Raw genomic sequence first — 24836 nt, forward strand, 5'->3', positions numbered from 1 at the left:
GTGGGGCGGGGCGGGGCGGGGCCGGGGCGCGGAGCGGCGGCGGCGGGGTCCTCGCCCGGCCCAGGTGGGTGCCGGGGTGCCCGCGGGGGCTCCTCGCCCCGGGCTAGCTGTATGTCGTCGGGGAGGCGTTTCTCCGGTGCGGGGCGCGGTCGGCCCTGAGATGCCGGGCCGGGCCGAGCTGGCAGCGCGGGGTGGTCCCGCTCCGGCCCCTCCGAGGCGGCGGGCGGCGGCTCGGGGCCGCCAATGGGCGGCGGAGGCGCGGCGGGACGGACGGCCTCTCTGCCCGGGTAACGCCGCGACCCGGAGCCACCCAGGGCCCGCCGGGGTCAGAGCACCGCAGGGCACGGCCGGGGAGACGCGGCGAAACCCACGCGTGCGCGGAGCAGTGCGGCCTCGGGCCGCGGAAGTCACGCGTGGATCCGGCGCTCCGCGATCTCCCGTATTAGGTGGGCGCTGGGGAGCCGCACCCACAGCCCCACCGAGTCCGAGCCTGCCGCGCGGCCTCGCTGTCATGCGTGGTCCCCGCGTGGGGCCGCGGGAAGAGGGGCTTGGAGGGCGCCGCGCGTGGGGCCGCTCCTCCCGCTCGCACATGGGGCAGCGCGGCGCCTCGGGCGCGGCTGGACGCGGCTCCGCGTCCCGATGGGTTTTGCTTTTGCTCCGCTGCGCTGGGGAGGAAGCGGTGACATGTATTTTTTCCTGTTGCAGAGGTGTGGGGCCTGCGGCTGCGTGGGGGAGAGATCATGTGCAGCTCCTAGCCAAGCGTGGCTGGCTCGCAGGTGAGCGGGGCTGGTGAGCCCTGTGCCGAGCCCCTCTACCAGGATGTGCCTCCTCCTCAGCTGAGCAAACAGTGGCAGAGGTGGAAAGCTCCTCGTGGACAAAGTGTGTTTGTCACACCAAGCTCGAGGCAGACCGCTTATTTGTGGTGTGGGTTTCAAGCATTGCTCCAGCGAGGAATCCCGAAGGGCTGTGGCAGGCAATCCTCGTCACCAGCGTTGTGCTTCGAGGGAGGGCACGGCACAAACAGCTCTGTTGTGCTGTGTTCGGCTGTGCTCCCCAGGGCGGTCATGCTGGGGAGAGGGTGAACCATGGCCTGGCTGCTGCGCTGTGCAGGGAGGAGGACTGTGGGGCAGAGGAGGAAGGCTTAGGTTGTAGAAACCTGGGAGATGAAAAAAAGCCACTTGGACTGAAGAGGAGCAATGCATTGCAGCGTGGTGTGGTGGGGATACTCTTCCAGCTGGGCCTCCTGCTCCAATCCCCGTGCGTGGGGCTCAGCCCCGAACCCGCTCCACCCCTTGCTGCAGCACGAGGCCTTTAGGTAAAGGGACACGGCCAAAATGCGGGATCTGCTCTGTGTAAACAAGAAGTTATTTGGTTATGGAGCCATAACCTCCAGCCTAGCGCTGCACAGATGATCTCCGCACAGTAGTGTGGGCTCACTGCATGTCATCCCCCTCGGGCACAGGCTGGAGGCAGGTGGTTTTGTCTGTCCCTGGTGCTGGGGACAGTCCCTGGTGCTGAGGACAGTGCCTTTCTGTCCCCACCCCCACAACCACTTAATTGCCGGGTGGCACCACAGCAACATAATTGGTGCCTGGTGACCAAGCTGGAACAGGGGAGCGCAGCACAGGGTTTATATACTGAGCGCTTTGTGCAAGCGCTGCCTTAACTCCCCTTCTCTTTTCTCTCCGCTCCCGCTGTCAGCGCGCAGGACGGATGAGGCACCACGCGTCCATCATGTCCGACTGGATGCTCCTCGGGCTGATCGCGGTGCTGGTCGTGCTGCTGCTGCTCACCATCTTTGCCTTCGCCGTCTACTCAGGGCTCTTCACGGAGGTGGTGGTGAGCGCCGGCTCGCCTCCCGTTGGCAGCATCACGCTGGCCTACAAGTTCCGGGTGGGCCCCTACGGCGAGTCGGGGCAGCTCTTCACTGACGGCTGCAGCATCTCTTCGAAGCTCTGCTCCATCGGCGTTTACTATGACAACCCGCACACGGTAAGGCTGGGGCAGGGCAGGGCAGCCCCCTGACGGTGCCACAGGCACTTGTGGCTCATCCTGATTCAGTGAGCGCTGGGGCTCGTGAGGTCTCCAGACCGGTGAAGGGTGATCCGTGTGCCAAGGCACCTGAAAGCCAAGGGTTTCTTGGATAATCCTTGTGGGAACATGTCAGGTGAGCAAAGCTTGCTGTCACTGACATCTTCTGTTGGCCAAGCCTTTCCTCTGCTCTGGTTATAGAACAGAACCTGGTGCCTGTCAGCCCATGGCAAGGCATTCCACAGCTCCGTGTCTTGCAGAATTGTAGATTCGTAGAATCGTTATGGTTGGAAAAGACCTCTAAAGATCATCAAATCCAACCATCAACCCATTACTCCCATGCCCTATAAACCATGTCCCTGCACGTGACACATCTCTGTATTTCTTGAACACTTCCAGGGACAATCTCAAAGCAAGTGGTCTAATATGCTTGCTGGATCCGTATCCATACTCCTCCTCTTGTTTCTGCTGCTCTCCTTGAGCTTCCATGTAGTCATTTCATCCCCTGGGTGTTCTCACTGAACCCTCAGTGGGTGCATGCTGAGGTCTCCTGGCTGATGAAACAGAGGTGTAAGTGCAAAGCAAAGCACGTTGGAACTTGCTGTAGGATGAAACGCCTCCGGGTGGGCTTCTGCTGGAAGGGAGCAGGGCCGTCCTGGGCAGTGCCCTGCAGGCTGTGTCTGCCTGTGCTCTGTGCTGTTGGCTGAGGTGTGAGCTGCTGAGCACTGAGCTGGCGCTGGAGCTGGTATTGAGGAGATTTGTGACTTCTGCTATGAGCTCAGCTGGAGGAGATGGCTTTTGGCTTGCTGTGGTCAGGGTGGAGATCAGGGACCTCCATGTGGTGTGTGAGCTGGGCTGGAGTATGGCACAAGGCTTTCTCGCTCCCACAGTCTCTGGAGAGGACAAGGAGGGAAGCACAGCTCCTCCAGAAGTGCAGCTCGTGCTACCCCAGCCCCATGGCAGTGGTTTGCCTTTAGTACCAGCAGGCAACAGCATCGTCCTCAGAAGTGTCAGCAGTGACTGCAGAGGGACGGGTGGCGGAGAGGAAGCAGGCTGGGATGGCAGGAGGTGCACAAGGTGCCAGAGCTCTGCATGATGGCAGGAGCTTCTTCCCTGCAGTGTATGGGCCTGGCGGCTCTGCGTGCATCTGCCAGGGCAGCTGGGGCAGGGGGTTGCAGGCTCAGGGAGAACCTCCTGTATTCCAGGCTATGCCCACTGCCTCCTTCTGCCACTGGGCACCACTGACAGAGCCTGGCGCTTCCCCTTCCATGCGGGACTTTTGGACATGGACAAGAGCCCCCGGGCCTCCCCTTCTCCATGCTGAGCAGTCCCGGCTCCCTCAGCCTCTCCTCCCAGGAGAAACGCTCCAGTGTCTTCATCCCCTTGGTGGCCCTTCCCTGGGCTCCTCTGCTCTGTCCATGTGTCCCTGGCACTGGGGAGCCCAGAACTGGCTGTCTGCTGGTCCCAGAGCTGTGGCAGGAAGGGGCAGGTGACTGCTGGGCCCCTGCTGGGTGTCTGCAGCTCTGGCCACCCAGCTCATGGCTGGCTTGTGGCCCCCGAGGAGGCAGGGCCGCCAGAGCAGGGGAGCAGCAGGAAAAGCACTGCTGGTGGCTTTGAGTGCTGCAGAACCCCTGCCAGCAGTGCTTTATGCGTCTTAATGGACAAGATTAATATTAATATTCCCTTTTTTTTTTCTTTTTATTCAATATTTAGCAACCCAGAGGGCTTCTCCACCTCTGGCAGAGACAAAAATAGCTGCTCAGCAGGGGCTGGATGTGGCGGGCAGGCTGCTGCTCAGCTCCAGCCCAGTGCTTCTGCCCAAGTTCAGCCTGGGGCGTGCAGTGGGGCCCCTTGCCTGCTGGTGCTCAGCACCCAGCCCTGCCCCAGCACTTGGTAGATGAGGCCAAAATGCTCCCTGGTGCACTCCCACCCTTGAGCGTGCCTGCGAGGCTGGGGGATGTAGTCACTGCTTTGTGCATAAGCAGGGACAGCGTGTATTAAGGAGTTCCTTCCAGATCTTCCTGGGTGTGCCTCTAACGAGGTGCCTTGTTGTCTTGACTCTGCATTGTGATGGGGATGTGGCCCAGGAGGAGGTTCGCTTCCTGACTTTGTGTGCAGTGAAGATGCTGTATGTGGCACTGGACTGGCTACAGCACTTCCAGTGAGCGGAGACAGTCACCTTCCTGGTTCCTTGGGTCTCTGCCCAAGGTGTCTGCTCTGCCTTTCATTGCTCTGAACCCACAGCTGGGGCAGCTGAGTGTCTCCTGAACCTTTCTTCTTGCCATTGATCTGTTCTTGTGCGAGAATTTGGGGAGGCTGGGGCTTTCCTGCACCCACAACAGGGACCCTGTGAAGCACTGGAGACCAAGAGCAGTTTGGCTCGCTATTACGGATGCCACTTGTCCTTTGTCCAGTGCAGCAAACCAGGAGTGTTGTTGCTCTGTGGAGGTGAATCTCCTTGTTCCAGCCTTTCCCTGGGTGCTGCACAGATCCTGTCTGCAGCTCCTTCTTGCAGCACACGAGGGCAAGAGTGAGCCATCTTGCCTGTGGACGGATGCTGCTGCTCCTGATGCTCTGCTCTCGTTTTTCCTCTTATCCTCTGTGCTCATTTCCTCTCGGGGATGTCCCATCCCTCACACAGCACTGGAGGATGCTTGAGGGGCAGGGGAGGCATGAGAGCCCCGTGGTGCTGGTTGCTGCAGGGTGTCCGTCCGTCTGTCTCACTGCTGCTATCAGACATCCTAGCCGGTCCTGGGGAGTTGTGCCACCTTGCTCAGGTGAGTTTGGAGGCTGTGGTCCTCCAGCTCTGGAGGCAGCAGAAGGATGTGCTCAGCAGGAGGCAGCTCTCCTGGTTGCTGGGCACCACGTCTTCTGTCCATCCAGCAGGCTGGAGAGCTTCAGGGACAGCTGGTGGGCCCCCCTGTCCCCAGCATGTCCCTGCAGTGTGTCACACAGTGAGCCATCAGCCTGAGTGCTGGGGCTTTTAAGAAACACAGAAGGACACCTCCACCTGGGTGAGCTTTTCTGCGGAGGGGACAGCAGCTCTCTGCCTCAGTTTCCCCACCCCTAAAGCAGGGTGCTGTGGTGGAGGCCATGAGATGTGCTTTCTGCAATGCTGCCGGGCATCGAGCAGCCAGCGTGTGCCTGCACTCTTGTCCTGGAGAGCACGGCTGGTTGGAGGCTGGGTCAGGCTCTGTGGGGAGCAGGTACTGGCACGATGTTTATTGGTCTCCTAGGTCTTGGACGATGTTCAGCCACCCTCTTGATGCCGTCCCTCTGTCCCCTCCACCAGGTGTCTCCTGAGAAGTGCCGCTTTGCCATTGGCCGAATCCTGAGCGAGGGGGACGCAAAGCCCTCGGAAGAGCAGATCAGGCGGTTCCAGAAGTACGGCTTCAAGATCTTCACCTTCCCCACGCCCAGCCATGTGGTCATGGCAAGCTTCCCGTTCACCACACCGCTGTCCATCCATCTCGCAGTCAACCGAGTGCACCCAGCCCTTGACACCTACATCAAGGTAAGCAGCGGTGGCATGAGGAGTGTCACACGGTGAGCGGTGGCTGCGCTCCCTGCTCCCTGTCCTTTGGAAGCCATCTCTGCTGGCTTGCTCCTGCTGCCAGAGCAGCCACGGCAAGCGTGTTCCTGAGCAGCTCATGGGATGTGGTACCTGCAGGTTGGGGCTTTCTAGAGGGTCCTGGTGCTGGGTGGAGGAGGGAAGGGGAGCATCTTTCCTCCATGGGGAGGATGCTGGGGCGGGGACGGTGCTCAGCCTGCGGCTTATCTGGCTGTCGAGTTCCATCGCTTTCATTTGTTCGTGTTGAAGAGCACTATTTATAAACTTGCTTTTCCTGGCGAAACTCCCAGCCCCGTGGGAGAACCGTGCGAATCTTCCAGCCCGCGCCGTGCTGCGGGATCGCTGCCTGGGTGCCAGCCCTTGGCTGTGGTCCTGGGGCTGGTGTCCACCCAGGGATGCCCAAACCCTGGCTGCCACCACTGCTGCCGTGCCCCATGATGCGTGTACTGTTCCCTGTCCTCCTCCTCGTGCTCCGTCCTCTCTGTCCCCTCCCAGGGACCTGCTGGCTGCTTCAGTGTGGGGGCGTTGAGAGTGCTGCCAGCTCTGTAAGGGACGCGTGGCTGCGCTGGGGACACGTGGGGAGGGGGCGGCAGGCTGGTGACGTGGGGAGGGCACCCCGTTGCTTGGGGACAGGTGCTGGTGAGCGCGTCTGTGCCTGGAATTGTGGCTGAAAAGGGGCCCGTGGGTCGTGCTGGGAGCATCCTGCAGCTTCTAAGGAGAGTGGCCATTTCTGGAATAAAATAATCAGCTGAAATCCCACACAGCATGCAGAGCGGTGTTCAGAAAGGAGAGGACACATCTCAGTCGCTGCCATCTGGACCAGACCAAGTGCTCTGGCCTCAGGCACACCTCCGACACCAGCACTGCCACCCCTGCACCGGATTCATGGGGAAGAGAGCACTGCTCCAGCCCAGTGAGTCTCAGGGTGCAATGGGAGGAGCCCCAAGCCTGGCTTGGGATGCTGGCACTGTTCTGTGATGCCTGGCCAGGACCTGTAAGAAATCCTGCTCCCGGCTGCAGGTGGTGTTGGCTCTGGCTGGAAGGGGAAGGAGAGAGGGGGAAACTTTCATGGAAACAGGCGACCTGTGCCCGATTTGTGGTGGGAATGGGGGTTGCCATGGAGACGGCTTCTCCAAATAGCATCCTTCATCCCCACCCCCGGTGCCCAGCTCCCTTGAGCAACCCCAGACGGCAGCGAGACAGCTCCGCTTTATTTATTTATTTCACGCTGCGCCCGCTTTGAGCAGCACGGCTGTTGTTAATGAGAGCTGGGGTCAGGCGTGCTGTGAGGGGTCCTCCACTCCTGGCAGCATCTGGGGGGTGCAGAGGGGCAGTGACAGAGCAGAGCGGGTGAGGGAACCGGTTCATGTGGTGTCATGAGAAGGGAGTGTGGAGAGAAGAGAGGTGGGAGGGAGGGTGGGAAGAGGGCTCTGGGGTTGCTGACAAATAGGGAAGGGATTTGGGGAGGTGCCCTGGCTGGGGGCTGGCTGAGGGCAGGATGGTGAGAGGAGCCCTTGAGCAACAGGTGGGAGAGCCCTTCCCTGGCTGGGGGAGAGGACGCTGTGCTGCAGTGCACACCCCACTGTGGCTTCAGCCCCGACCCCTCTGCCTACAAAACAGTAAAATCTGAAGGAGATGCCTCCCTTCATGAGAGACTGAAGGCAGATGGGCTGGCACAGTGCAGGACGTGGCGTGGCTGAGATGTCCCAGGGCCAGGGCTTTCTGCATAGGGCAGGTGACAGCTGGAGTCTGTCCTGCTGGGGTCTGAGCCCACTCCTGGCTCTGTGCTTGGCCCTGAGCGTGGCAGCGGCTGCTCCTTGGTGCCCCCAGCCACTCTGGGATGGTGATGGGGAGCCCCTGCAGAGCCCATCCCTGGAGTGACCATCCTTAGCAGCTGAGGGAGCCGGTTATTAAACTGCAACCTCCTGCCATTTCAAGCAGTGTTTTTTCTGGCTCGGGTTTAATTAGCTCTCTGCAGCGGGCTGCTTGCACCACTCTGGCGAGCCCTGCGCAGCGGGCAGCCTGGCATTGCCTGTCCCCAGGGCTCCGTGGGCAGCTGGAGAGGCACTAATTGCAGCCCCAGGTGTCTGCTGGAGCCAGCAGCTCTCTTTCACTGGGATTTTATGTAGGAGGCTTGGGCTGGTGGAGGCGCGTGCTCTAACCAAGGCTGGTGTGCAGGTAGAGCAGGGAAGGAGGAGAGGTGCTCTCACTGTCCCTGTGGCTCCCGGGTACCAGCAGCGTGCAGCACAAGCTGGTGAGCACTCTGCAGTACCACAGAGCTCCTGCTCCATCCATAGGGCACCCCAGGGTGCTCCCAAGTCCCTGTGCCAGGTGTTGCTCTTGCTGCTAGTAAGGCTGCACTCGTGCCTTGTTTCTGCTGCCAGCCAGGGAACCTCATTATTCCTTTCCCCACTGGCTTGACGTGCCTGTTAGCTGAGCTCTGTTCCCCTTGTTGGCTGAGATACTTCAGGATGCAGTCATCTCCTACCCTTCCCTTTGATAGTCGAATGTATAGGGCTTGTAAAGCTTCCCTGACATATTTTCTTCTGGGTGCCTGTTTTTGGCCCCTGTCGAGCTCAGGAGCCTCTCTGAAGTGCCACCTGCAGGAGAGGACACTTGATTTCAGCCGTGGCCTCATTGCTGTGGGATGCTGATGGCTCGCAGGGCGCATCCTCCCTGGCGTGACCTGCTCTGTCCGCAGAGGACTGGGAACCCACAGCTGGGTCTCGATGCCGGGAGCTTGCATGGGTGTGCGCACACCTCCTATTTCTCCTTTTGTTTCCCTTACCCCTGTTGTTACAGCTTCTGGCTTCGTTCAGCTTTGCCAAGGTCACACTTCCCCTGCTTGTTATTATAAATGATTGTCTTCAGGGCTGTGTTCCCGTCCCAGCCCGTCTGCATTCTGAAGGCAGAACCGCAGAGCATCCTTTCTGCGGGACTGTGCGAGAGGAGCTGGGGTCAAAGGGCTGGCAGCTGCACAGAGCGCTCAATTACTCTGACATTTTCCTGCTTAAATTCCTTCTCCCAGCTGATTTTGTTTGTTTATTTCAGGCTCTGCAAATGAAGCCCTGTAAAATACCAGCTTGTTTTGTGCGAGCGCCGGGGGCTGCAGGCTGTGCGGGTTGGCTGCTGCCGCTCATACTGCAGCCGGGGACCGTGTGCGTCCCCTTGTCCCCTCCCTCTTGTCCTGCAGGGATGAGCAGTGCCTGGGGTGGCAGAAGTGACCCCGGTCCTGAGCCTTGACAGTTTTCTTCCCAGTGCTTCCCATGAAGCCACATGTGCTGGGAGGCAGCCCCAGGGAGGCAAGGGTTGGTTGGATGCTGCTGGTAAGTGGTCCCTGTGCATCAAATCAAAATGGGAAGAAAATCCTGGAGAGGCACAGAGGGTTCAGCATGTCCAGCACATGCTGATGGCAGAGATGAGACCAGCGCTGACACTGTGACAGGCTGTGGGCCCGGGGCTTGGCAGGGACATAGGGCAGGGGTCTGTACTCTGGGGGAGATGTTTTGGAGAGGTGCTTGTCCCTATGAGAGCATAGGGTGGAAGTTTTTCCCTTTCTGTTTTGTTTTTTTTCTTGACTTTTGTGTGTTTTGACCTCAGCGCTTTGGATCTGGCCCAGAGCGGGGACTCAAAGATGAGCTACATCCCCATGTTCCAGGCCATGTCCCCACATCCCTGGCTTTGCCCCGCTGGTGGCAGCCCGCAGCAGAGCTGGCAAAGGCAAGACACAGAAAGGACCCCCCCTTCTCATGTGTTGTGGCTATATTCCCCTCTTGGAAATAAAACCCAGCTCATATGCTTCCAGCACAGAGAAGGCTGTGATGGAAGCAGGTGAGATTTCCCCTTATTTTAGGGGAAGATGATTTCGGGATAGGGACAAGCTGCAGGCCTCCCCACCCATCCCCACCATCTCCCCTCCAGCGCTGACGCAGTGACTGCGTGCAGGTGCTGTGCGCCCAGCACTGCTGGATGCCAGCTGGGTGCAGGTGACACAGCACAGTCCCGGCCCCTCTGTGTCCCCTGTCGTGCCCGGGGGTCTCGATGTCCGTGTGGGTGGATTCATGCCCTGCTGATAGCTGGTTGTTGGCGGCCGCTCTGCAGCGAGGCTCGGCGATAGCTGGCACCCCCCAGCTGCGTGTCAGGTCGCATCCCTTCACGCGTTCACAGCGATTTCTATTTATTGTATGTTTTTAGCAATCGTCCCGTGAGCGTAAGTGCCCCAACCCCTCAGCACGGAAGGCCCAAGCTGCAGCATGCATGAGGCCGGGACCAGGTTGAAAGGGCGTTTTTTTGGGGGGGGTAGTTCACCATGCCGCCTCCCCAAGCCTCCGTGTCCTCCCCTGACATCCAAGGGCTCTGTGCTGCCATGCAAGCAGCCCCCACGCCACGCCGCTCGCCCCACGGGAGCTAGGGGCCCAGCTCTGCTCCTCCTGCAGATGGAGAGGTTGGAGGGCTTGCATGGTGCTGGCTCATGTGGAGCCATGGGCACCTCCCGACCCGTGCTGGGGTCAGCGCCACGCAGCGAGGTTCTGCTTCTAACCTGGTTCTGCAGAGCAGCGCGCTCCTCCTGTGTGGCTAATGGAACATATGGGGAGCTGGGGCTCTGCGTCACATCCCCTGCCATTCACAGCGGGCTTCCCAGCTTTCCCACTTCTCTGGGGGAAATTTGGCAGCCCCAGGCCACCGCTCATCTGCTGTCACTTTGCCGTGCGTCCTGGCAGGCGGGTGGCTGACCCGTGGCTCAGCGCGCTTCATGTCGGAGGTTTGTGCAGGCTCCTCCACCTTGCTTGCCCTTCTCCTGCTTTGCTTCTGCTGCCTGGGGGCAGGTGTGAAACCGCAGCTCTGAGGCATTGCTGCTTTGAGCAGGAAAGAGGTTTTCTGGCCAGCTTAGCGCTCCAGTAGTCGCAGAAGCTCCCTGCCTCCGCGCTTTGTCTGTCTCATGTGTGAAATCACCGTTTTTTCCCTACTTCTTGTTGACTCAGTGTGAGTGTCGGCCATGGAGCTCCCAAGATGCGGCTGCAGCCACGTCCCAGCTGGGGCAGCAGCTTGTGTGGGGCATGGGCTGCCAGTGGATGAGGCTGCCCTGTCCATGTCCTGGGCTGTGGCAGAACCATTGCCTCCTCCTGGAGCTGTGGGCAGCTGGACCCGGTGCTGGGGTGAGGATGGGTGCTCTCGTGTGGCCTTTGTGGTGTGAAATGCCCTGTCCTAGGCTGGGAGGTGTCTGGCTGTTCCTTGCTGTGACTGTGGGACATTTTGGTGGTGTGAGTGACATATGGAACGTGTACAGCTGGTCTGCTGGGGGCGGCTGCACGAGCCGTGGGGTTGGGGCAGCAGCCAGGAGTGGCTCAGCTGGCTCATCCCCAGCTCCAGCCCTGGAGAGACTGCGACCAGGAAGGCAGAGCTTTGTGGCTGCTCTGTCCTGTGCTGCTGCCACCGTGCATGCTTCCCCTGACATCCACGCTTTCATCCAGTTGTAATCCTGGTTCCTTCCCTAGGAGCCTTCCCAAAGGCAGCTCTTGAGAGGAGGGCAGCTCCTGCCGTACCTGCAGCATGTGGGCATCATTGATACACCGGAGCCGGCAGCCTGCACAATGCTCCAGAAGCTGCATTGCCAGCCCCCAGAAGGTAGCAGAGCAGAAGCTGCCGCACTTTCCTAGCTGCTGCTTTGCAAACTTCAGCCTTGCAGCCTTGTGAAGACTTCTTACCCAGCCTTGTAAAACTGTCGTAGAGATGGATCTGCTCAGGCACAAAGAGCTGCTCCCCCATCGCCTTTGCAGTGAGGATTAATGATTGTGGAGAAAGGCAGGGATATTTCACGTGGCTGTCCAAGGGAGAGAGCACTGAAATGCTTGCCTTGGGCAAGGAGGGAGAGTAAAATACTACAGCACTTTTCTGTCAGATCTCTTTATCGACTCAATCAGTCTGTGTGCTCTCCCCCGAATGTATTTATAGAGCATCCCGGAGGATGCAGTCAGCTCGTCAGGCGTTTGAGGTGGCTCCAGCTCTCTTGGGCAGTGACACCATCCCAAACCTTTGGGCCTTCCCTCCTCGCCAGCTTGTCAGTTAATCCACGGGTCTGTCTCTCCACAATTATTTTAGCAGAGGCCTAATGAGTTTCTCCCGGGCTGCTCTTCTCCATACCCCTCTGAGCCTTTGCCAGCTGTGCCGGCCTCGTGAAACAGCGAAACGAACCCGAACAAATGGGAAACCGCTGCTTAGAAATCCTGCTTCTTCCCAGCCAACGCCGGCTGCCCCACTTTCCATCGCTGTGAAGCTCCTGCTTTGAAACCTGCAGAGCAGCGAGATAATAGACTTGAAAGTAATGGCATTTTTATGTCCAGAAAAGGTACAGTTGCGCTGTGACTAACTTGCGATTTTTCAATTCTGGTTAGGTATAACATGCTGGGGGAAAGAAGACATCGCATCGCGCTTTTGTGTCGAGTGGAGATGCGGGTCTGGTGGCCGCTGGGATGGCCGGGGCCCGGGGCTGGCTGGGGGGGGGGGCAAACCCATGGAAGCAGTTCAGTGGGGCCACATCCAGTGCCGCTGTCGTGGCTGCTGCGGGCTTTGGGGCGCACCGGGCAGCACCCAGCACCAGGACTCCTTTGGTCCTGTTGCTGTCCAAGCACGTGGCAGCTCATTGCAGCCTCTGCTCCAGCCAGACCAGAGCAGCTTGGAGCACGCGATGGAAGTGGGCAGCTGGCACCTCTCCTCTTTGCCTCGCTGCATGGAGCAGGATGTTCTGTCCCACTGCCATACCGCAGCAGGCTGAAGAGATGGCTGCACCGTGAGCATCAGCTCGGAGGTGAGACACATTCGATCGCCCCAAGCTGGGTTCTCTCATCACCTCTTCTGCCACATCCTGCTTGGGTAAGAGATTAGAGGAGCTTGATAACCCCAGTGGGCAAGCCAGCACTTTAGGAACATAGAGCAGTGACCAGCCAGAAGGAGGTTTCCATCCCATGCTTGGGATGGGGAAGACCGTGGCCACTTTCTCCAAATCTCATCTCTTTATGGTCAGCAGTGTGCAGGGTCTTGAAGGACTGTCATTTTCTGTTACATTGTACAATTGTTGCCAGGTGCTTGATGCGGGGCTGCTATGGGCTTGCTCCCATGGTGGGCACCGACGTTTTCTCCCTGACCAGGCACTCTTGGCTGGGATTTATGTCTGCCAGGAGCTGACAGCGGCTCCTTCCCATGCTGAAAGGTGGATATCCATCATCTGCTGAGGCCAGCTGCTCTACTGTTCGTGCCATGCAGATTCACAGTTTGAGGTGAGATCAGATAACCAGGCTGTGAGTTGGCAAAAGCTTATCGAGAGGTCAGTGTGGGAGACAGGTTTGCTCTGGTATCTCTCTGCTGGCCAGTCCAGGAGATGGGCCTATGTGGCTACAGGACCAGCCCACTGTGTCCCAGTGCCCATGGGAGCACTGGGGAGCTGCAGGAGGGGAGCAGGCTCTTGGAAGGGAGAAGTCAGGCTGGGTTCTGTCCTTTTGTCTGATCTCTCTGTTTTCATCTGATTGATCTGCAGAAAGTCGTGATTCTGGGCTGGCAGAGGAGAAGCTTCCAGACTGCAGGGGCCACCAAAGCAGCTGTCGCCCTCCTTCCCTGCTGCCTGTGGCTGCTGGAAAGCTGGGCTTTGGGGCTGCGGGGTGTGTGAGCCTGCTCCCTCCTGCCTGCCTGCCCATGTGCCTTGGTACCACAGTGCTTGGCGGTGCTCACCCCTCCCAGACCACAGTATGGCCCTGGTGAGACCTGGAGGAGGAGGAGCAGGGCTGTGATGGGGAGGCAGGCACCCACCCACCTCCCCTCCAGCCCCCTGCTGCAGGCAGTGTGGCAGGTGGGCTGTCAGCATGCCCAGCTGCCAAAATAGTGCTGTGTCTGTGGTTATTTATTTCATTATTATCTCTGGGCATGGAAGAGGCAAGAGACTGGGGTCACTGTCTCAACCCAGGTCTGAGTTTCCCTCCCTGGGCTCTACACCCACCTTGGGCTGTGCGGAGCCAACCTGACCCACTGGCATGGCTGTTGCTGCCCAGTGCTGTTTGTTGGTTCCCCACAGCTCCTCTCCTCCCTGCCTCTGCCTGAGTTTCTAGCACCTGGCCCTGTCCCTGTGCCTTTTCCCGTTGGTCACCAGCACTGCCTGCCTCGAGGATGCCCTGGGGCAGGTTGTGAATGCGGCCAGTGACTCTGGGGCTCTGCTAGCCGAGCTCATCAACTCATTGCACGGGAGCTTGCTGGGGTCACCGGCTCTCTCCTGTTGGCCTCCAGGTTGTCAGCTTTTTGGGAAGAGGTATAAGCTCTTGGACAGGGTTCCTGGAGCCCTGCGGGGAAACGTCTCTCTTGTTTGTTTACACAGGCTGATAAAAATCCAGAAAGGAGCTCGTCCTGGGGCTTTGGCTTGCTTTAAAACACCGGTTCTAAAACAGGAGACATCTGTTGCCGGGGCGAGCGTCCTGCCACCTCGAGCTGTGAGCGGTCCCTGCCAGCCACATCCAGCTCGAGCACAGAGCAGGAGGTCGGGCAGCCTTCCTCTGCTGCTGGCTGCACCTGCCCGGCAGCAGGAAGAGCCTCCTGCCTCAGGGATGCGCCTCGCACCGATGGGTCTGCAGAGATGCTGTGCTGGGACGGGCTGGTGGACGTCAGGATCATCTTACCTGTTCCTGCTCAGCAAGCCAGGCTAGAAGCTGCTTGATCTTCCTCTGTGGTAGCATTTCTTGCCTTCTAAATTAGGCTGATGTGAATTTCTTGTCCGTGGGGAGGGAAGGACTTGTTTTGTTCACCAAGATGTGTTTGGGAGTTGGACACTCACCTCCCGGCTCTGCTCTGCGCCAGTGGCTGGGTCTGCACGAGCTCAGCATGGTGAAGGCCCCGAGTGTTCTGTTTTTTGGTTTTTTCATCTGTGAAGGAGCAGTGTGAGGCTGACTTCAGCTCGTCATGGAACGCCTTCAATAAGGTCTTGGAGCTGGGGGTGTTGCAGAAAGATGAGGTTGTTCCGGGAGGTAGGGAAGGACAGGAGGGTATTTATCCCATTGTGCCATTTTCTTTCCAGGGATGTGAATGTGACACGTGTCCTGAGCGTGTCCTGGTGACACCAAGGTGTGGAAGAGCAGCTGGGGGTGCACACCCTCCAGAAAGCCTGTGGAGCTCTGAGATTCAGAGAAGACAGCCCAGATCTTGGCCCTGGTGCCTGAGATCTCCTGTGGCTGTGGGCGGCAGCAAGGCACGGTTGGGAGCTCGTGCTCCCGTAACATCGCTGGGGCTTTAGTTTTAAACTAAAAAGGTTTCATCGGGGACATGAGAGGATTGAAAATGACAGGCCTGGAGTGTTGTTTGTGATGTGGAAGGGGAAACACTCAAGTGTCAGATCTGAAATCCAGGTGGGTCGGGACCAATGTCCGGCTGGGCTAGGAGCTCTCCAGGCTCTCAGCTGTGAGTTGGCTGTGGAAGGTCTCTCCACAAGAAACAAGGAACTGCTGGGCATCCCGTGGCTGGTGCGTTGCTGTGCTCTAGGTTTATATTTGGCCTAATGAAGAATGTGTGGTTCAGAGTGGCTCCTTTCACCGTGTAATGCCCCATGGAGGGTGGGAGTCTCCAGCAATGGATCCCTCCCCAACAAGGTGGTGGAAGGCTCTGTCGTGATGCGAGGCAGAGAAATCGCCGCAGCTGCTGCTCCTGGCAGCCTCACTAAGGCAACAGAGCAGGCAGAGCAATTCAGCACTGCTCCAGTCATCCATGATAGCAGAGATCATCGCGTCGACCTCTGCTTTGGCTTTGTGATTAATGCTGAAAAAGCATCCTCTGAGGGCTGAGAGGTGAGCGCTGGTCCCCGGAGAGCCGCGCTGCCGAGCGGAGGCAGCATCTCCAGCTGTGGTCCTGGCCTCCCGCGGGCTCATCCACACTGTGGGGCTGTGTGTGCTCCTGCAGCAGTGAAGGTAACCGGGACGGGAGCAGAAATCCAGAGCTCGTTCCTCGAGCGAGAAGAGGTTATGTGGCTTTACGCGGATTCCTCCTCATGTAATGAAAACCCGGTGCTGGAGCCTTCCAGTGGTTACACCCAGAGTCCCCTTCAGAAAGCTTCCGTGTGGAAGTGATGGGGAGAAGGATTCTCTCCTGGACTCTTCTCTGCAGATGGAGGTACCACTGGCCGTGCTGCGGGGCTTTTCCTGCAGGTGCTGTATGGGGAGTGGGGAGGGGGCCCTGTGCGTATCCATGCGGCGAGCCTGGAGGAGGGCAGGGTCTGGATTTCCGTGTCCATCCTGCAGAGGAGCATCCATGGCTCCACGCCGCTCCCAGCTGCTCCCAGCTCCCCAGAGGGGCTGATTTTGCATCTCAAGGGCTGTGAGCCCCCAAACCTGCTTGGGACCGGTCCCACGGCTCAGCCACACCGACACCAGCCTCTTCCCAGCTCCTCGGCCCCCAGAGGTGCCGGGCGGGCGAGGTGTAAATTGCATGGCGGGCTGCCTCTGCCGAGGTGAAAATGAAAAACTCTCCCCTTGCTCGAGCCGGGCGTTTCACAGCTCCCACGACCCACATTTTTCTTGATCACAGTATCATCTCCTGTTTGTGCAGTGCCTTGAAGCACAAAGGGCTTTGAAGGGGAGAGGAAAGCAGAGCTGTCCTGGTATCGGGGCCAGGTGGCCATGTCCAGCTGAGGAGCTATGTCCCAGAACCATGTGGCTGAGGCTGGTGGGGACCTCTGGGGGTCACCTGGTGCCCCACGGGGCCACCCACAGCAGCTGGCCCTTCCCCGTGCCCCCTTTTCCGGGTTGTGCCCACCGTCTCTCAGCCTGTCCCTGGGCACCACTGACAGAGCCTGGTCCCATCCTCTATGCCCCCTCCTCACAGACGCAGACAGAGCCCGGTGTTGTCCCACTGAGGAGTGCTGCCCTGCAGTGCCAGGAGCAGTGCAGGCCCGCTGGCAGAGCGCTCCTGGTGTAAGGCGGGATGACACACTGAGCGTGGGGCGTGCGAGGAGAGGAGGAGGATGTGGCACGCAGCACCGTCCCTGCGGAGCTGGCTGGTGGCTCACTTTCAGCATGCTGAGCTCCAGCTCTAATTTTACTGCCTGATTTTAGAGCCCTTTGGTTCTGTGTGGTTGGGGTTCTTTCTGACCAGGTTTGTACTGTGGGTACCCCTGGCACAGCCATGTCCCCAAGGTGGGACAGCGGGTTGGCTCTGTGTGAAGCAGAAGGCTGATGTAGCTGGAGCGGATGTATGTGCCAGCATCAAACCCATGGGCTCTGGAAGCATTGGTCTTTGCTGCCTGTGTGGCTTGTATGGATCATATGCAGTAAGTCACAGAATCACAGAATGGTTGGGATGGAAGGGACCTTACAGCCCCCCCAGCCCCACCCCTGCCATGGGCTGGCTGCCCCCCAGCTCAGGCTGCCCAGGGCCCCTCCATGGCCTGGGACACCTCCAGGGATGGGCGCCCACAGCTCTGGGCAGCAGTGCCAGCGCCTCACTGCCCTCTGAATGAAGAATTTCCTCCTAAATCTGATGCATTCCTCCCAAAGGTGACTCATCAGATCCCCATGAAGGGCAGGAAGGAGCTGTGAGTAATGCGGGAAGGGTGAGCTCGTGGTCAGTGCTGCACGACCTTGGGAAGAGGCGAGTCCCCGCTCTGCCCCACTTGCTGCGCTCCCGCTGCCCTGCCAGAAGCCTGCCCACTGCCTCCCACTGGTGGCACCTTGCCGAGCTCCTCCACCCATGTGAGACTGCATTTCATCTGCCTTGAGGGCTCTGCATCCACCTTGCTGCTCCATCTGTTGGCCTCACACCAGCCGGGGGGCTTCCTTCTCTGCTGCAAAGCCCTCTACTGCCCGTTGAGCTCCTATGTTGTTTTGCCACATAGTTAAGCTTTTGTTAATTTGCTTCCCACTTTGCTTCCCTTTGCCTTTGGACTCAGGGTGCCCCCTGGTTTTTTGGGTCCCTTGTTTTGGGGGTGGCCGTACACACTGGCTGGTTGTTCTGGGCCGCGGCAGCAGCAGGGGCTGGCATCTGGATCACAACTTGATTTGCAAAGGCGTACATTGGGCAGCTGGGAAAGGGGTGAGTTCATCCCACCCACTCGTAGTGGTGGGGTCACGGTGCTGCTGGTGTCCCCGGAACCTGGCCCTTGGAGCTGGCTGGGCATCCCACTGTCCCTCCCACAAGATATAGCATCCTGCAGCCCAAGTGCCAGCTCTGCCGTCCCTCTGAGGCACAGCACCAGTATCACCAGTGCCTGTTTCACTGCCACCCAGCATGGGCGGTGATTTCCCTCCAGCTGCTTTGGGAGAAATGGGGTGAATTGGGAAGAAATCAAGTACTGAGCATCCTTGGTGTCCTGGAGGCCTGCCCGCAGCCCTGAGGCTTCAGGCTGCTTGGAGAATGAACTCAGTGAAGGTCCCTTTGCTCTGAGATCCTTTGAGTCGTCCCCGTCTGCGTTAAGTGTGGGGGGGAGCTGGATGCATCCAAGAAACCTGTGAATCTTGGAAATATCCGTCTCGGGTATGTGTTGCGGTTACCGAAAATAGCAAAACGAGCTGAAGTTGGGTTTGTGGTTGGTGGAGCAAGGGGCAGAGTGGTGGGGAGGATGCTTGCCTGGCTTGTTGCTTAAAAAGCAGGAGTGAGATGAGCCGCCCCTGCTCCGTTGCTAAAAACAGCCCGGCTTGCTTTTATTGAACACGGTGCTGATCTTGCGTGTGTTTGCGTTTCACCTGCCTGCGAGTGGGAGCTCCGGGCTGTGAGCGCCGGGATGCCGGCCCGTGCCGCTGGCACCGGAGCTCCTGAAATAAGAAAAGGTCCTCGGGGACCTGAGAAAGGGAAAAAGCAGAGAAAAAGAGCAAGCGCCGCAGGGTGCTCGCCCCGCTCACCCAGCGGGAAGCAGCCTGCGCTGTGACTGGGGGAGCGGGGCAGGCGTGGGGAGGAGGGGGCAGAGGCGGAGGGGAGGCTGTCTGAAATGCCACGGCTCCGTCTCCAACCGCCCTGCCCTCCCGCTTCTGAAAGGAGCTGCTGGAGCTGTCGCTTCTGGATTATATTAATTAGCAGAGAAGCGCTACGCCTGCCGTGGGTCCTTGCTGGGAGGCAGGCATGGGGACGTGGTGAGCAGCTGCAGGTGTTCCAAAACCCCCCGAAACGTCCGCCCTCTGGGGGCTGCATCCTCCTGTGTTTGGGGGCTGTCAATAGGAGCAGCTTGGGGGGTGCCGCGGGGTGGTGGGCGCTGGGGCTCCTGCCCACGGTGCCAGATGGGCCCAAACCAAGCGGGGCGGGGCAGAGCGCGCGGAGGCTGACGGCCTGACGCTCTCTTCCAGGAGAGGAAGCTGTGTGCCCACCCCAGGATTGAGATCTACAAGGAGGACCGCATCTATTTCGTGTGCCCCCTCGCCCGCCAAGGGGACTTCTACGTGCCCGAGATGAAGGAGCTGGAGAGGAAGAGCAGGGCGGCGGCCGAGGCCGAAGACGCCCAGACGGACATCACAGGTAGCATGGCTCACGCGTGGGCTCCTCCGTGCGTCACCACCCCTCCCGAGGTGGGGTCCCGGTGTCCTGGCTGTTCTGAGCAGGAGGTGAGAGGGCCTGCGCTGCGTCTGGATTCCTGCCCAGGGCTCGGCACACCTCGTCCCATCACCGTGTGGCACAGCTTGACCCCGTCCTGTGGGCACGCCGTGGGCCGGGCGGCACGCGGTCCTGTCGGTGGCAGGGGACAAAGCTGCTCCTGGTGCGGCCGCAGCGCTGCGGGCCCGCGGCTGTGAAAGCAGAGCTGGGTGCCGACACGTTTGCTCGCAGCTGGGCTTGTTTTTCTCCTTGTCACATCCATCTTTCTCGATCTCATCTTCATCTGTTACATGTTGCGATTGTGAAGCACTTAAATACCAGGTTTCTGTAGCTGGTGGTGGAGTTGCCCGAGAGCATCTGCTCGCAGGGATCTGTTGGAGCCTGGGTGTATTTATACAGGAAGGGACCACAATGGCTGTGGGCGCGGAACAGCAGTGCTATAGTAACCCGAAGTGCTGGCTGCCGCGCCGGCCCACGTGCTCACATGGCTGCGGGACGCAGCACGACGCGGGCTGCAGGCTGCGGGCTGCAGGCAGGGCTCCGGCCGCGGCCCCGCCGGGCACCCAGGCGTGCCTAACGGCCATGAAAGAAACATGAGCGCGTGCGGCGGCTGGAGCACGCCTCGCCGCCTCGCCCCTGGTCTGGTAATCTTTTTACACATCTTCGGTTTTGGATCGCTTTAATTCTTAATTGCGTCGGTCGTTAAAAGCGAGCCTGGGAATTGCTTTCCGAGAGCTCCGTCCATTTAGCACCGCAATGAAGAGCCTAATTGGTGCGGTTTCCCAGCGCCTGCAGTCGCGGTGTTTTCAGGGCGCTCTGCCCGCGCTGTGTCTGTGCCACGTCCCCAAACGTGCCCCCAGCACCTGCCCGTGCCGGTGACAGCCCGGTCGCACGGCGGGGTCACGCTGCACACGTGATGATACGTGTGATCCCATGGCACGGGCGGGCTCGGCCCAGACATGGGCCTGGAGAAACTCTGCTCACTGGTGGGAGATGCTGGAGAAATCCCACAGGTTTGGGGCTCGTCCCGCAATGTGCTGGGTGCCTCTGGCTTTGAGCGAGGCAGTGCTGCTAGGCCTGAGCCGGAGCTTTCCAGCCCTGCACGCACAGAGCCGGTGCTGGCTGCTGCTCTGAGCACAGCTCTGCTCAGCACTTGTGCAATGAGCGGGGCGGTGCAGCTGCCTCTGCCCCAGCTCTGTCCCTCCTGGGCCATCACCGGGGTCGTCGCAACGACTGATGTCTCTCCAGGGGCTGGTGTCAATCACGATTAGTTATTTTCTACTTGGCTTTTGTGCCGGGGTTGTGCTCTCCAGCATGACCCCACCGCGGCACATGGAGGGGAAAGCAAACAGAAACGGCTCTCCTGACATGGACACTGATGGTTTTGGAGCACGTGGCCCTGCCCAGAGGCTCGGGGCTGCTTCGCCCAGGGCTGAGCCAGCTCTGGAGGCTCCCTCCAGCTGGGGCCGTGCATACTGGAGAAGGGAAGCGCCGGCTGCGAAGTGTGGATGCTCCTGGAAGCGAGGGCTGCCAGCAGCAGTAGTGCCCACGGGAGGAGAGCCAGGGCTGTGCTCACCCCAGGGCTCCACCCAAGGAAGCCCCCCTTCTCCAGGAGTGATGGCTCCTTCCCTCGCCCCGCACACTGAGGCCGGCCCTGTCCTGCACAGAGGAGGACACGGCTGCCGCATCGGGCAGATGTGCCGGCGGGGGCTGCTCAAACGTGATCCGAAGTGACAGAGCAGGGAAAAAGCGCCTGGCTGAAGGGATGCATGGCTATTTATTGTCGCCCTCGGAGCGGGGCAGGGACGAAGCAGCTGGGGGCGAGGACAGCCGTCTTCTCGGAGCAGAGCGCCAGCAGCCGTAGGTTGCCTTCACCCATCTTCAGCATCCCGAGCCGGTGCTTGTCTCCTCTTGTATGTTGCAGTGCGTGGGTGCACGACAGCTTGGAACCAGAACAGCCCCCTTGGCGCAGAACGGATGCTGTGCAGGCAGGGCAGGGCCTGGCAGGATCGGTGCCCTCAGCTCTCCGAGGAACCTGCGGCGGGTGCAACCGATGCAGCTTCAGCCTGACACCGTGCTCTGTGGCTTGCCATGGGCTGTGTCTGAGCTACCTCAGAGCGCTGGCATCACGCTGGGTCTTTGGCCAAATTTGGCTTTTTTTGAGGTAGACTCACTGCTGTGCCATGTCCTGGAGGGTGGGTGCCCAGCCACAGGCTCAGCAGAGATTCATTGGGCCGTGCATCCCAACCATTCCCTTCACATCCCAGCCCCAGAAGGCTGCCGTGCTCCCCACATGCTCTCCCCTTGGCTCACTCCAGGGTGCCCTAGCTGTGGTGACGTCCCCAGCTGCTTGGCCCATTCCGGTGTGCAGTGGGACCTAGTGCTGCTGAGCCTGTCTCTGCCACGAATGGGACTCATCCCATGGGCCCCAAGGCCCTGCTGCCCTCCATTCCCTTTCTGGAGGCTCTCCTCTGACCTGTCTGGCCAGGGGCATCCCTATGAGCACCTCCCCGGGAGCCCGCTGAACACCTTTTGAAACTTAGAGGAAATGCATTTTCCATGTTGAGACGCTCCCTGTGTGTCAGCACTGGCTGTGCTCCTTCTGCCTTCCAGGTGGTGTCACCATGCCAGGCCGGGCACCAGCGATGCTGCAGGGTGGCTGGGCAGCACCCACCCTGTCCCCTCTGCTCCCCACCCTGGTTTGGGCACCCTGGCCATTTTGGGGGGGGTTGGAGATGCATCTTGCATTGGTGCCACGAGCGGGGCAAGGCAGCCAGAGTGCTGAGTACCCAGATCCCCTACACCTGCGGTGGGGCCATCCCTGCTGTGCTCTCTTCCCAAGCGGAGAGGTGGGAGGATGAAGATGGAGAGGGGAGGAAGGAGGTGGTGAAGGCAGCGCCAGCCGGCAGGGGGACGGAGCGCAGCCGCCGCGGGAAGGCCGGCCGGAGTTCGCTGCTGTTGTCATAATTAACAGCGTGAATCTGTGATGTCATAATTAAAAATGATTAATGTTTTACAGGAGGGCTTTGTCTCCCAGCTGGTTGCTCCGGCAACAGCACTCAGCTGCTGGTCTCAATCTGACACGCATGTCTCGTTGTCGACTCCTTAATTGCGTTGTCGACCGAGCTAATGAGACGGTGACACGGGGAGGGCCGGTGGGCTTGGCCTGGAGGGGCTCCCAGGCCCTGGGCACCCTCCTCCTGCTTGTGGCCACCCTGTGCTACTCCGTGCCGGTGCCTGTGCCAAAGACTGCAGGCTTCCCAGGGGTCACCTCCATTCCTCCATCCCCATAGGCACACGGGGCAGCTTGGCGGGCCACGGGGAGCTGAAGGACGTGGAGGTGGGGCGAGAAGGAAGGATGCACACTGCAGAGCCCAGGGCAGAGTGCAGGGAGGGATGTGGTCACCTCCGCCCAGCCCCGTCCCCCTGCACGACACCCTCAGCCTCTGGGAAGCCAGTGGGTCAGCCCTGGTGCATGGCACAAACGGGGCCACCAGCATCCCATTGCTTGCCTGGTCAGGTCACAAGGGTTACAGGTGGTCCCCACATGACGCTTTACTGCGCTCTGCAGGCTTTGGTGGCTTCAGAGGCACGCTGGTGTGGCACCCAGCCGCCCCTCCTCCCGCAGCACTCACGCCCTCCCCTTCTCTCTCCATCCCAGGGGCCGACACCATGAGCGAGGCCAGCTCCATCAGCATCGAGGCCACGACTGACAGCAGGGACACCTCGGTGGCCACCTCGGTCCTGCTGCCCTTCCCCGCCAGCCGTGGCCGGGAGGAGGCCGACAACCGCAGCGAGCACAGCTACAGCGAGTCCGGAGCCAGCGGCTCCTCCTTCGAGGAGCTGGACCTGGAAGCTGCTGCGGATGGGGAGGGCACCCCGGGGCTGCTGCTCGCCTCGGGCTACGCGGAATCCCAGGAGCTCGCAGACAAGTGGACCAAGGAGCCCATCGCCGCTGAGCGAGGAGAAGAGTAGAGCCGGACCTGGCCCCCGGCCTCGTGCGCCTCTCCTGTCTCCCTCCTTGGCACCATGACATTCCGGGCACCGATCCCTCCTGGGGCCACTGCCGTTGCAGGAAGGGGGTGTGGATGGGGCCACCCGCTGCTGGGTGCAGGCTGGGGTGACATGCCTTCACCGCTCGTGTGTCTCTGGGTGCGTTTCCAGGGGGCAGCGTGGGTCCCCCCCTTTTCTGCTGGTGCCCCTCTCACCCACGGCTTCTCTCTGCCGACACGGACGTGTGTTCTCTAGCACCAAAGAGCGATGAGTAGGGTTGGTTCGTTTCGTTCCCCTCTTCTCTTTCCCTTTGCTGAAAATGGAATCATCCATTGTAAAGCTGTCCTGGACCTGCCACACGAGCTTCCGGGGTCTGTAATAAAGTGGATGCTTTTCCTCCGCGCTGCCTGCTGCCTTTCCTGACTGCCAACGCACTGTCCTTGCTGGGCAGGGGGCTGGCCCCGGCTGTCCTGCACCGCAGGGGCCCCGCTCATCACCCACGGTCCCCATCCCAGCGGTCGTGGGGACCGTCCCCTGCTGCTGCCCGCTGCACCCCAAGCAGTCACTGCGGGGAGGGGGAGCTGGGGCACAGCCACGCTGCCTCTCCTCCTGACCCCATCGCCACTTCACCCTGCAACATTCGGTGCCGGAGCACTTCACCCAGCAGAGCGCAACCCCTTCCCTGCCCAATGTGTCCCCGGCGCCCCTGGCAGCCCAGGGGTTGTTCCCAGCGTGCAGCCCAGCACCAGGGCCGGCAGCAAGGGGCAGGGGACCTGGCTCGTCCCCCGCTTGTGGGGGGAGTTACCCTCTCTGCCTTGAAAAGGTCACGATCAGTCCTCATCCGGTGATTGACAGGAGATTATTTATAAATATTTTGTGCTCTGAGTGATAAAATATTAAACTCCTCCAGCCCACACGGAAAAATATTGCTCTTCCTGGTGTTTATTGCTGGTTATTACAAAACAGCCAAGCCCCCTGAAATATTCATGCCCGGCTGAGTCTCTGTAGGGACTGGAGGCAGACGACAGCTCCTGACCCCACTTGTCCCCTAACCCCATGGAAAACGGGGGCTGGGGGATCTTTGCCGTCGTCTTTCCGCTGCCAGAAATGCCGGAGCAGCAGCAGCCGGGATGCGTCCTGCTGGGATGTGGTTGCTGCTGAGTGCTGGGACCGTGTGAGCCTCGTGTGCCGGGCTGGGCTGCGGGGTTCGGGCTGTGCCGGTCCCGCTCTGATCTCCTCCCAGCGAAGGCACCTGCTGCTGCTGCTGCCCTGCTCCGTTCAGTGCTGGGAGCAGCAGTGTCCTGGTGCCGCAGGAGAGCCGAGGGGGGGCTTTGTTGTGGATGTCCTGGGTTATGCTGGGGCCAGCTGAGCTGCCGGTGCGGCATCGGGGGTGCGGGGTGGTGGGGGGAGGTCACAGCAAAGCGGGATCCTGGGCTTCGGGAATATTTGGGCAAACGGTGGAGTCCGTCGAGGTCCCGAAACCCTAATTCCAGCCCGAGCTGTGCCCCCGGAGGCTCTGCACTGCGAGTTGGAGGGGGGAGCATCTCCCAGGGCTCGGCGCTTGGGTGCCGGGCGCGGACCGCGGGGCTGCAGCCGGGGCTGGGACCCCCGTGCTCAGCGGGGGCGGCTGGGGGCGCGGGGGCCGAGCTGCGCCCCGGGAGGTCTCTCGGTGCCGCAGCGGTGCCGCTCGCCCTGCCCG

At 60.3% G+C, this 24836-nt stretch overlaps 1 protein-coding gene across 3 annotated transcripts; it reads left to right on the forward strand.

Moving 5' to 3' along the window:
- On the forward strand, positions 1-23539 carry TEX264 (testis expressed 264). Of its 3 annotated transcripts, none has more exons than XM_021409518.1 (6): positions 1-64; positions 706-776; positions 1702-1992; positions 5324-5545; positions 18901-19069; positions 22806-23539. In XM_021409518.1, exons 3-6 carry the CDS (start codon positions 1714-1716, stop codon positions 23117-23119), a joined length of 984 nt encoding a protein of 327 aa, XP_021265193.1. In that variant the 5' UTR covers positions 1-64; positions 706-776; positions 1702-1713; the 3' UTR covers positions 23120-23539. The 3 variants fall into 3 exon arrangements, with proteins under 3 accessions (XP_021265193.1, XP_021265196.1, XP_021265195.1); XM_021409520.1 differs by lacking the exon at positions 1-64 and adding an exon at positions 313-446; XM_021409521.1 differs by lacking the exon at positions 706-776 and having other exon boundaries at positions 13-64.

This window comes from Numida meleagris, chromosome 11, assembly GCF_002078875.1.
Source record: "Numida meleagris isolate 19003 breed g44 Domestic line chromosome 11, NumMel1.0, whole genome shotgun sequence".
In the NCBI taxonomy this organism is placed as follows: Eukaryota; Metazoa; Chordata; class Aves; order Galliformes; family Numididae; genus Numida; species Numida meleagris.